Source organism: Narcine bancroftii, chromosome 2 (genome assembly GCF_036971445.1).
Source record: "Narcine bancroftii isolate sNarBan1 chromosome 2, sNarBan1.hap1, whole genome shotgun sequence".
NCBI lineage: Eukaryota > Metazoa > Chordata > Chondrichthyes > Torpediniformes > Narcinidae > Narcine > Narcine bancroftii.
Genome location: NC_091470.1, coordinates 165,860,256 through 165,873,755, shown reverse-complemented (window position 1 = coordinate 165,873,755; position 13,500 = coordinate 165,860,256). Strand labels below are relative to the sequence as shown.

At 42.0% G+C, this 13,500-nt stretch overlaps 1 protein-coding gene across 2 annotated transcripts in view; it reads left to right on the top strand.

Annotated features, from left to right (window-relative positions):
* disp3 (dispatched RND transporter family member 3) overlaps window positions 1-13,500 on the top strand; it is a 323,436-nt gene that overhangs the window by 117,155 nt on the left and 192,781 nt on the right. For both annotated transcript variants that reach the window (XM_069919044.1, XM_069919043.1), the window contains exon 3: window positions 10,762-10,981. In XM_069919044.1, coding sequence (XP_069775145.1) covers window positions 10,762-10,981 — 220 coding nt within the window. The remainder of the gene's footprint in view (window positions 1-10,761; window positions 10,982-13,500) is intronic.

The window sequence follows — 13,500 nt, the reverse complement described above, 5'->3', positions numbered from 1 at the left end:
CGGGTACTCCAGCTTCTTCCCACCAACCAACACATACAGGGTTGTATGTTAATTTGGGTGTAATTAGGCAACACAAGTTTAAATGGGCGTAATATGTTTCTACCATGCTATAAATTGTCCTACACTTATTGGATAGAACCGGAATTTCTACACCGTTTTTCCTCCAAAGCCTTCCTCCCCAAGCAGCGGTGTTTATCAGACCTTAAGCCCAAGACGCTCACTGTGATGAAGTAAGCCATGCCCACTGAACCTTACAAGAGCATAATATATTGGAGCAGTAGACCCATCAGCCCATCGAGTCTGCCCCGTCATTCTAATCATGAACTGATTAGGGGTGACACGGTTAACAAATCGAGGTTCGAATCCCATGCTGTCCATAAGGTGTTTGTACATTCTCCCCATGTCTGTGTGGCTCTGGGGGAGCTCTGGGGGCTGTAGGTTCCCTGGGGGAACCGGTTCTCTCCCACCCTTCAAAACACACCGGGGGCTGTAGGGTATTGGATGTAATTGGGCGGCACAGGCTCGTGGGTCAAACGGCCCAATTACCGTGCTGTATGTCTGAATTTTTTTTTAAATATCCTCCCCACTCAGCCCCTCTCCCCAGCCACCTCAGGCAAAGGCCTTTGTTAACTCTCTTATCAACTCCTGTGCAGTGTGCTTGTCGCAAAGAATCACCATTTTCTATAACTGGCACCACATTGATAATGGAGCACTGTTTAACATCACAGTTTCTACCCATTCACCTCAGCCAATAATCGGAATCTATCGAGATTCAAGTACTAAACTGTTGAAAGAATTAAGAGCTGTTCAAAATAGAAAAAAAAGTCTTCCTTACTTATCTTCCAAAATAGCAAAGGTCCCGAAATTACATTACAGAAGATTGGTTTGTGAAGACTTTAAAATATATCTCTGTGGTGCTTTAATGAGGCAATAACTCATTGACTTTAAGTTGATTAACGTCACCCGTATTTTATTGATAATGAGTGGATTTCAAACAGACACACCATGCCTTGAACAATATTACCTTACACTCTAATATAGACAAGATCTTCAAATGCTATTTGTTTACACAATATTTTGACATTCAGTGGACATGAAGTCATGTTATGTCTGAGGATCTATTGTTTGTTTTCTGAGCTGTCGTATATATCTGCGCACAAAGTACTTGTAACATTTTAAATTCACAAAGGCTTTCTCTTTGATCCTCAGAGACAACTGTAATTCCCTTAAATTGGATGAGATGTTGCTGTGTAGCACTCAAAATAATTTCAAATTGAAACTCTGTTGTGATTGAATTTAAATAAAAATAGATGAGGCCACATGACACAGAAAGATGGATTGTTGACTCCTTAATGAGCTTGGGCTTTTACCATAACATAGACAAGTCAAGTGGCTCTGTGAGTCCTGCGTCTCTTTCAATAGGATCATGGCTGATCCCAGAGATCAGCCCCAATTTCTTTACCAATCCCCACAATGCTTAAAAGAAGCAAGAATGATCAAGTGCTAAAGAATGCAGAAAGCTTCAGAAGGTCACAGACACAGCCAGGTCCCTCACAGGCTCTGACCTCTCGAACATTGCAGACATCCGTAGGAGGCCTTGCCTCAGGAAGGCAGCCATCATCATAAAGGATCCCATCGCCCTGGCCTCAGCCGCTTCTCACTGCCACCTTTGAGCAGAAGGTACATAAACCTGAAGACCAGTACCTCTAGATTCAAGAACAGTTTCTTTGCTACGGCCATCAGACTCTTCAACTCCCCTAGTTACACTAATCAGGGTCTGTTCCAACACCACAAAAGTGAAAGTATTCAGATGCTGTGATTGGAGTAAGGACACAGAAATGCTGGAGGAACGAATTCAGCAGGTCTCACAGCGTCCATTGGAGGTAAACATATAATACTGTCATTTCGATCCCGAGCCCTTCTTCAAGGTATATTTTGGTGATGTACCTTTACCTCCCATGAATGCTGCAAGACCTGGTGAGCTCCTCCAGCATTTCTGTGTTTTTACCACAAAATTACTATTCCAAGTCACTTTTTTCTGTACTTGGATGAATGCAAATATTTATTATCTATCTGATGTATTCATTGGCTCTTTTCATTTAATTCCATTAGTTTACTCTGTAGTTTTTCTTCACAAGCACCTCGTCGGGTGCATCAAGTAAGAATTTCCGAGCATATGTATCAGGTATGACAGTAAATTTAATCATCATTATAATTTTATTTTGAATATTTTATTTGTTTTAAGAAAATACAGGGTATAGGACTCAATTAATATAATTATAATGCATTGAATATAAAAATATTCATAAGTTCTAAAAAAAAAGAAATAAAATACAAAAGAAAAAGCAAAGGAGCAAGGTTCGACATCTCAGAGTCACATCATTTTTCAAAGTATTAAATTTCTAATGAGGGATATACTAATTAATAAATATTAAAAAAATTATATAATTTGGGCACTTAAGTAATCTAAATAAGGAAATTTTGACAAAAAAGACTATAAATAATCTTCTCAAGGGGAATACAACTTTGTACTCCCATGTTCCAACGATCAATGTGAAGTAGGGAATCGGATTTCCATGTTACTGCTATACATTTCCTGGCTGTTGACAGCACAATTTTGATCAATTTAGATGTACTTTTGGAGAAGTTAACTTTTATAACTGCCAAATTCCCCAGGAGAAACAATTCTAGGTCTAGAGAGAAGTTCATTCCCACAACACTTCTCCCAATTCTATCCAAAAGGCTCTTAATTTCATGCGTAACCAGGTGGAATGTAAAAAGAAAAAGAAATTGGTCTGTATCAGACCTATCAGAAACATCTGGTTTATTTTTAGGTATCTGTTGAGGTGTGAGATATAATTAGTGCAGAAGATGATAATGAATTGGTCTAGATCTAGAATTAATTGAAGTAGTCATACATAGATAAGACCAGCATTGTGGATCGATTACAATGCCCAAATCCAATTCCCATCTCTCTCTCTCAATCTACGTCATCCAGATTTTGGGCTGTGATCTTGGATCAGAACATATATATCAGAGATAAATTTGGTTGCATTCCCCTTTTTGAATTAGAATTAGACCATTAATGGTCCCCACTTTTCCTTCAAAAAAAGATGTCGCAATTTTGGAAATAGCAAAAGAATGTGTTGTTAGGTAAGTTGTGTTTATTTTTAAGTCCCTCAAAAGACGTAAATTACCTCTGTTGATCTTCAACGTACCTGATACCATTTTGGTACCAGGCAGCCAAAATAATCCCTCTTTTAATCCCACAATTTGTTTAATTTTAACCCAAATATAAATTATATGCTTCAATAATGGGTTATTTGCTTTCTTTTAATTAATTAAAATCATCATTATTGTTCAGTTGGTTTTCTACTGATGGTAGAATTGCTCTCCTGGAACTCAGTGGAATTGAGCCCCAACTCTTTCAATGAGTTTCAATCTCTTTCAATGAGATGTGTAAAGGAATATATGCAGGATGGAGTGTGAAAACTTGGCTAAATGGTGCACTTACTGTCACCAAAACTACAGAGCTGATGGTTGATTTCAGGAAGGGAAAGCCAGAGTTATATAATCCAGTGATCATGGGGGATCAAAGGTGGAGAAGGTGGGCAAATTTAAGTTCTTGGGAATCATTATCTCGGAAGATCTTTCCTGGACCCCACACACCAATGGCATCATGAAGAAAGCTCGTCAGCACCTCTACTTCCTCAGGAGTTTGAGGAGGTTTGGTATGACATCAGAAGCCCTGGCAAATTTCTACAGATGTGCTGATTGGCTGCATCATGGTCTGGAATGGGAACGCCAATACCCCTGAGCATAAAGCCCTCCAAAATGTAATGGACACAGCTCAGTACATCACAGGCAGATCCCTCCCTTAAAAAATGTATCAAAGCTATCTCATTGCAGCTGAACATGCGAATGTTTCATTTTTCATCTTTCATCAAACATCTCAATAACCTTGTCGAACTTGCCCTGGTCTTCTGCCTCGGCAAAAACAAATGTATTAAAAACCTCTAATGCCCTAGTGCTTAAGTAGCAGTGCAATCTTCCGTGCATCAGGTTGGCTATCGAGTCCAATAGCTTGCAAGTACGGCATGAATCTTTGTTTGAACTATCTCCACTCCAATTTACAGTATCAGGGACCTTTACACTTTCCATATCTCTGCTGATATCGACTGATAAACATTCTACACACTCCTGGTATTTCTTCCACTCCTGGTACCATGCACACTCATGGTACAATATTTCTTCTATTGTAATAAAGAATCCTTTAATATAGCAACTATATTAGCTAAAGAACTCATTCAGGACCATGTGGAGGCATCCATCTTGAATCCAACCGAACTGCCACCAAACTAGGATCTGACTTTCTCCAGTGGTCAGGAGGAGCACTAGCACTCTATCATTACCCAGCCAGGCAGCACACTTTCTACCACACCTCTAGAAATTTGTCAGGTTTTCTGATATATCAAACCTCTGCAAACTCTTGAAGAAGTAGAGGCACTGATGTGCTTTCCTAATGATGCCATTAGTGTGTTGGGTCCAGGGAAGATCCTTTGAGAATGTGACTCCCAAGAACTTAAATTTGCTCACCCACTCCACCTCTGATCCCCAATGATCACTGGATTGTATACCTCTGTTTGAATGTGACTGAAAATAAAGTAAAATGCTTTAAGTTTTATATATATTCATGCAAGTGAAGTTTGCTCAGTGTAAGTACAGTATAATATTAGACTGTTTATTTTAATGCAGGTATATTAGTTAGGCATTTGAAGAGTAAGCCTCAAGCAACAGGAAAATACACTTATCCGTCATCTATCGATCCCCATAGGTGCTGGATACCAGGGATTTTACTGCACTGTGATTTGAAAAAGCAGGCAATATACTAAAGATTCATCTCACTTCCCTCCCCCCTTCACCCCACACTCTGTGCACCGTCCTTCTGAGTGGAAGAAGATGCATGAGTTTCAGATCACGCGTCACCAGATTCAAAGATAATTTTTAACCCAATTCTTGAACGACCCTCACGTCAGGAAAAATAATGTTACCTTTGATCTGTATTAATTGACCTCTCTCTGTAGTTCTGCACTTCTTACTGTTGTACTGTGTCTGGGATGTTTATCAGGATTGCTCACAAAACTATTTGACTGCACCTAGACACATAATAAATCCATACTGAGGATCATTAAAGCAGCCAAGAAGACTAGTGGAGTCTCCCTTTCCTCTCTAGACGACTTTACTGGGAGCACAGTCTAAATGGAACTCAAGGAATTATAAAAGACCCTTTCCATCGGAAGCACAATATCTTCAACCTACTACCATCAAGTACAGGAGCATCAAAATCTGGACTGGCAGGCTGGGACATAGCTTCTTCCCCCAGGCTGAGAGACTGATGAACAGTATGCCACAACCGTGACAATCATCTCAAAGAGTTATATATATTTAGTTTGATTATTTATGTCATCTTTATGTACAGTAAAACCATTGGTATCCAGCACTAATGGGGATTGGTAGATGTTGGTTAAGTGCATTTTCTGGTTGCTTGAGATTGTGTGTTGCATCATTGGTGAACTAATGGCGAGGCGTGCCAATTTTAAACTTCTTTATTTTTTAACAATTTATTTTCCACAGGTTTTTTTTGGGGGGGTGGATGAGTCTTTTAGTATATTAGGTGTTTTTCCAAGGCACAATACAGTAAAACCCCCGATATCTGGAATTCAAGGAACCAACAGTCTCAAGCAATTGGAAAAAAAAAGATTCACACCACCCCCACCCCCCCACCCCCACTCTCTGTACCTTCCTCCCTTGGGGAAGAAGACTCACAAGTTTGAGATCATCTCAAACCTAAAATAAAGTTTTTGCACATGCACTGTGGTCTGGAGAAATGCTGTTTCGCTTGGTTGTCTTATGTCCAAACTTGAACTTGGAGCTTGAATTTAATTGTTACCAAGTTACTGTTTGTATATTCTGTTCTATATTCCAACATGGTGTTGATCTATGCCATAGCAGCTCTGTGGTTTTGTAAGGGGTATGTGAATGGGAGAAAAAAAGATTGAGTACCAATGGAAGTTTTCCCATTTTAACGCCCATTTCTATGCTTCTTGTTTAATACATTAACTTGCTGTCCAATTAAATAACTTTTACACTCTGTCATAATTTTTGAAGTCTTCCGCAACTAACTTTGAAAGCTTCTGAAAATTAAAAAGTGTCCATCATTTTCTGTTTTCACTTCAGATTCGGAATTTATGGTCATGAATAAGTCACGAAATTCGGGGTTTACGCCAGCATCACAGGGGAAACATTCATATACACCAGCTTACAACAATAAATGAAAAATAATAGTGCACGATAAAGTAAGGCAGTGTCCTTGGTTCATTGAGAATCTGACGACAGCGGGGAAGAAGCTGTCCTTGTTCCGCTGAGCACTCGTCTTTAGGCTCCTGCGCCTTTCTCCCCGATGGTAGCAGAGTGAAGAGGCCATGGCCTGGGGGGTGGGGGGTGGGTCTTTGAGGATAGATGCTGCATTTTTAAGACACCAGCTCGTGTCGATGTCATTGATGGAGTGAAATCTGGTACTTGGGATGTCGCAGGCCAAATTAGCAACCCTCGGGAGTTTTTTTTCTTGTCCTGCGAGTTGGCACCTCCATACCAGACAGTGATGTAACCAGCCAGAATGCTCTCCACGGTACACCTGTGGAAGTTTTAGAGAGCCATTGGTGAAATACCGAATCTCCTCAAACTCTTCGTTTCAAGGCATTCTTTTGTGTATCTTGATGCCCCATCCATGATTGTAGCCCAGTTTCATCTGTGCAACACCTTCCCAGATGTTTTAACAAACTCATTGCGATGAAGTGCATCAAAGTCCACACACAACACCCTGGTAGTAATGTAAATTTCTGGATCGCTGCATTCTGATTTTTTTTTTCATTTTCTTCAGTCTTAAAGCAGCATTGATGGTAAACCCTTGGTTTGTGACATATGGACCCTCACTTTGTCAACAGAGGGATCTCAGCATCAGGCAAAAGTTGTGCCTTGTATAGGCAAGTACATGAATTCGGAGGCCCAACAGATCAAATGATTTATCTTCAATTTTCAAGGCAGCAGAAGGCAAGATCAGGGTTGGCTTTTGAATCCGTGTCTCTTGTGCTTTTTCCTTGCCATGGATACAGAGATGAAACACAGACCCATCTCACCTATTTATTGTAAATCCTGTTTATATTGCATTTAACCACACATCCCTGAGGCAACTCCAGATTCTCAGCACAAGATGCATTAGTTCAAAAGGAAGTATCCTTTATTATTGTGTTTGTGTGAAAGGATTTTAACACTCCGACTATTTTTAAACTTTCATAAAATATTCTCCAGACCGGGTCTGTGAGTAAACTACAGTAGGAAAGGTTAAAAATCAGTATGAACCAGCTGGTGGTTGGGTATAAAACCAGTCCCAGAAAATGGGAGCACGGTTGGTTGTCCTGGAAAATAGGGGCACGGAGTCCAGAGGGTTAAGAAAGTTGGATGTAAATTGAGATTTCCTAACATCTTTACCCAACCCCTGCAGACATCAATGCAGTCTTGTATATTTATAAAACACTGTAATAAACAGAAAGGTTCATTACCCAAAAGAGGGCAGCACAAGTGACACTAGAACAGGGATGGCCAAACTATGGTCCTGTGTCCATTTAAACTGGTCCTGGGTGAATTTTAAAAATAAAATTGAATAGGGCCCTTTAGAACATCAGTTTCAAAAGATAAATTGCATTGGATGTACATTGCACTTCTTAATTTCAACACTAGATGTCGCTGCCTTTTTGAACAGAGACTAGACCGACCTTTGATGTTGCTCATCAATGAAAATGCTTACCCCAGCTGAAATAAAGTTTATCTCGGTTGATTAAACATGGCAGAACTGAGAAGACGCGAAAAAAAAAGCAAGGAAGCGCTGAAAATTTCAGCCGTGGTGGAAAAATGAATACTTTTTCACAAAAGTCAAGGGGGAAATATGTTTGTTTGATTTGCAAGGAATCTCTTAACTTTAATAGCCTCTCTACAGATTTACACATTGCTTCATAGTTGTTGAGATGGACTCTTGGGCCATGAACTGTACTCACTGAGAGTTATAGAGGAATGTGCCAGATGACCTTATCCTTCATCGTTTCTCCTGTTCTTATTTTACACCCAGTATTTTTTTTAATTTTGCCCTCCTTTTTGAGTGAGTTTTAAAGTGTTTTATTGTATTCATTTAAATTAAATTTAAGAGCAGCAGGTACAGAAGTGCCTACTGTAATGTCAACAGTTAAAGTGTTCAGTGATTTTGATAGAAAATTCATTTTCAATGGCACAGGGGATTTCGTGTCTAAGAAACTTTGTTTTTCTTGCAGTGTAACTGGTTGAAAACTGCCAGGCTTAAGATTGTTTGGCCCATACCTCCTTATACTTTTCTATATGTTGCCCACAGCCAAAACAGTTTGGCCACTCCCGCACTAGACATTTAAGATGACTTAATAGGATTCTCTAAACAATGGTTTTAAGGTCGTGATCCAATTCATTTTATATTTTAAGGGGAGCGCGTCTTGCTGCTTCAAACCACGGGAAATACTCTAAATGCTGAAAACCTGAAGTACCCCATATTCATCAGGTCAAACAGCATCTGTGGTGAGAAAAATACATTCAACCTTTCAGATCATTTCTGATTCCGATGATGTGAAATGTTAAGTGTTCCTCTCTCTGGGCAGGCTACTGAATATTTCCATCTGTATTCCAGAATCATTCTCTAATGAAGTGAACTCCCTGATGACAAAGAAGATCTTTTTTTTTTAATTGGCATATTATACTCTTAACCATCTCACACAAGGACACCACCTGGTTAGGAAGTCCAAACAAATTGACCAAATAGTTGGAAAGTGTATCATTTTTAAATCGCATAGATTTGTAAGAAATAAAGAATAGATAATAACCCGAGAGAATGTCACTATTTGTCTTGTTAATATTCAAGTTCAAGTTTATTATCATCTGATTGAACATACACATCCCGACGGAACAGTATCTCTCCAGACCACGGTGGTTATGCTGGGAAGAGTATCAGGTTCAGTGCATTCACGGAGAGATGAGTCTGGATACAAGTGTTACATTCACACGTAACTTTAATTAACACATAGGAGGCAATCAGGGGAGAACATTAAATGGTACTTGATTGCTATTTCACTTAAGCAACGATAGGGATATTCACCGTGGCCCTAGGTTGGATTCTGAGAATAGTGAACCTATGCTCAACATGCTTGCACACTTGAATACACACTCTACAAACAGGGACTCTCACACACACCCATGTTCCCCACAGCAATGGGGGTGCAGCTCCCTGCAAGTATTAATCTATCGCAATACTACGGCTCAGTGCCAGGGTTGAGCACGCATAACCAGTGATGTCCACAGTAACAACTTGGCATGAAGCGATGTCTGGGGCTTTGACCACAAGGCAGAGAGACAGAAAGTATTGTGTATTGGTGTTTAATACACTGCTAATCTATGTTTCTAGCCAATAATGACCCTAGTGATTTAAATTAGCCAATGGCAAGGTGTGCACTAATGGGTGGCCGGAATCCAACCTTGATTGTCAGGTAATGTGACTTTCGAATAAGTTTCAGACAGGGAGGACACATGTTATTTCAGATAGGCAGGGAGGCCACGTTTCCTCAGCACACAACTATGATATAAACAAATATATATTTCAGTATTTGAGATGCTTTTCATGGTTACAGGATCCCATTCATCAGCCTACAGGAAGAAGCTTGACAGTCCTGATTTTTATGTTCCTGAACCTCCTCCTTGAGGATAGTTTATTGAAAACACTGTGCACTGGATGAAAGGGGTTTCCCCATAATTCCTTGAGCATTTTTTAGATAAGGCTGTCAGTAAATGTTACCCATCGAGAAAAGGGAGACCCCGATGACCCTCTCTGCTTTTTTTTAATGATCGACCTCCAATCTGATGCACTGCTACTACGATATCCTACGACAATACAGTGAGCCAGGATATTATGCTCCTGTGAAAGGTTGTCAAGGTGGCGGCTGGTGCCTTCTCCTTCTCAGTGAAATATTGGCTTCTTATTTCCGAATTTGGCACTTCTGACAAATAGTGTGGAGATCGATCACTGGCTGAAGAGTCCCTGAAGACAGAAAGGATGCCCTTCGTGTTGTTTGGCTCATTATTTGTCTGGGGGGGGGGGCACCAATACCCCTGAGCATTAAAGCCCTGCAAAAGGTAGTGGAAACAGCCCAGGACATCACAGCCCGAAACACCATCGGTAACATCTGCAGGGAGCACTGCCGTCGGAGAGCAGCACCCACCATCATGGATCCACACCACCCAAAACGTGTTCAATTCTCACTGCTACCATCAGGAAAGAGGTCAAAGTTCCACCGGACCCACACCACCAGGCTCAGGAAGAGCTGCTCCCCCTCCACCATCAGACTCCTCAACAACAAACTCAGTCAGGAACTCATTTACTTTTGCACTTTATTGATTTTGTTTTTCTCTCTGAATCACACAGTCAGTTTGTTTACATTTCTTTATTTGTTTACACATGTCAGTTGAGTGTGAAGTTATTTGCACAATGGATGGTAATTCTGCTCACCCGCAGGAAAGGGAATTTTAGGGTGACGTCTTGCATGTCCTCTAACAATAAATCAGAAATCTGAAATTTGTGGAATGATGTAGGACTTTCAAATGCATCTTAAGTGTATCCTTTTTTTAATTTGGCAGGCTCTCTCCAGCTGGCTATTACCCACCCTGAGTTCTACTGGTTTGTTGATGAAGGTCTTACAGCAGAGAACATGAAAAGCACCCTGCTGCGGAGCGAGATTCTGTTCGGAGCACCACTTCCCAATTACTACTCAGTAGATGATCGGTGGGAAGAACAGCACCAAAAGTTTCAGAAGTTTGTCATCTCTTACGTTGACTTGCTGGCTTCACAATCCACCGAGTAAGTACATGGAGTGTGAATGTCTCAACTCGGCGGGGTCGCACACGCGATGGCGCTTGGTTTCTTGTTCAGTGGACTGCTGCCTCATAGGTGCAGAGACCACGGTTTGATCCTGAACAAAGGTGCTGTCCGCGTGGAGCTGGCAGTATCTCCCCGTGACTGTCTTCACTCTCTTGTGGGAGATTTGCTGCTTAGAAGAATATCGAATTTAGAGTACAGGTCCTTTGGCCAACAGTGTTGTGCTGACCAAATACCCAAGTCTCACATCTGCCTAGAATTTCCCGACAGCACAACCCTCCATTTTTCTCATGTAACAATCTAATAGATCTTATTGTATCTGCCTCTACCACTGTTGCCAGCAGAGCATACCATGCACCCACCACTATCTGTGTGAAAAACTTACCTTCTACATTCCCCCTTGTACTTACTCCTAAGGAAGGTAATTGGGCTGATGTAAATTTTGCCAAGTGCACATAGGTAGCAGGAGAATTGGGAATGATAGAGAGTTACTAGAGAAGCAAAAGGAAAAAAAAAAGCAGGATTAGTATTTGAGGCTATTGCATATGGGGTTCTGGGGCTGAAGAACCGCCAGGTGTCGGGCTGTTGGTGAATCTTAGCGAGGAACCCATGCAGGCTGCTGGCGACTGTAGTCAAGAGAGTCGCTCCAGGCTGCGGACTGCTGGAGACTGGCTCGAGACAAGCCGAAGGGGTATCAGGTAGCGAAACTGAGATGTGAAAGGGTGCCAAGGGTGCTGAGTGCTTCCTGATCATGTCAGACGTTCAGACCTGGAGTTTGGGTTGATGATGGCTTGGGCTGAAGGCTGTGTAGTTGCAGAGGCTGCAAGAGTGCTGACGGCAGATCTATGGACAGTCAGTGACACCTGGGGGGGGGGGGGGTTCTCTTTTCTGACTGTAAGGGGTGCCAGGAATTTTCTGCTGATAGCAAATTTCTGGTGGACTAAATGAACTATTGTGTAATATTGCATTTTTGGTTTATCCACCACTTACCTCTGACATCTCCCCTAAACCTTCCTCCAGTTATTTATAGTAATAAATAAACCCACCAATCAGCATAATTTTGGGAACCCTTTGAGGATTATAAAATAATAGAGGTGGTAAATATTCACTCTTCTTTCCCAGGGTCCGTATTTGGTCTCCTTCGGTCATGGCTGACCATGGGTACTGAGTCTCTAGTAGTCACTGTGGAGTGGCCTCTCCAGGGTGCAAGCCAGGGCAGATCTGTCTGTTTCTCATGCATTGAGACCCCCCCCCCCCCACCCTTCACTAATGACAGGTCCAAAGGAACGACGAATGTTGATACAGTTGGGTGCCAGCAGCATTGCAGGAGTTGCCGTGCCGTGCCGGTGCTGGATGCAGCAGGCAGTGCCTTCAGGATTCCGACTGCGGATTTTTCCTCGGGGTTTACTCCCCAAAGCCTTTCCCGTGAGCAGGTAGAGCCACAAGGCAGCGAAGGTTTGAAATTGGAGTTTTCACTCTCCTAAATGAGTTCCCATCCATGGTTAATGAGCCCCTTCTGCCCAGAGCAACTGGTTTTAATGCACCAGTGGCCCACCTTTGCCCCTTCTCCCGTCAATGAGAACAGCTCCTCTGGGCATAAGATCTAGTGTCTAAAACTAGAGGCCATAGATTCAAGGTGAAAAGAGAATGATTTTAAACAACTCTGAGAGACATCTTTTTCCACAGAGACATGTGTAGAATGAACTGCCGGAAGAAGCAGCAGGGGTGGGTACTATTACAAGACGTTTAGACAGGTACATGGATGGGAAAGTTTCTGAGGGCTCTGGGCTGAATCCTGGCCATTGGTTGGAGAATTAGGTTGGCGAATTAGGTTGGCATTGACTAGTTGGGCCAAAGGGCCTGTTTCCAATTTTGTGGATGTGGGATGAAACCAAAGCCCTCAAAGGAAACCCCATTCTTTCAAGGGGTGAGCGTGCAAACTCTACAGAGTCAGCACTGGAACTCAAAATTCGAACCCGGGCCTCTGGAGCTGAGAGGCAGCAGCACTGCCTGCTGCGCCACATGAATAGGTCAGATTGGGTAAGGGAGACAGATTTCTCCGCATGATGGACTGATAAAGCAGACAATCTGTTATGGCCATGAATCCATGCCATTCAATTGCACCCCCGGTATGCTTTGAACAGTGGGAGGAAACTGGACGAAATGCACCCAGATGCAGAGAGAACATGCAAACTCCTTACAAACAGCTATGGGATTCATTGCTGAATTTATCCCATTTTTAAAAAAAAATTACGTTCCCCAGCTACTTGGGTGAGGCTTCACTTACTCACTGCATGAATTGTCCAAGCCGTTGGGTTCCAGTCAAGTCAGTTCACACCCTGCAGCACAAAAACATGCTGGGGAAACCCAGCAGGACACGCAGCATCCACAGGAAGTTGAGGGAAGCTAACGTATCAGGCCTGGGCCCTGCGTCTGGAATTTGCTGGTCACCCTTTCACTTCCCATGGATGCTGTGTGACCTGCTGAGCTTCTCCAGCACT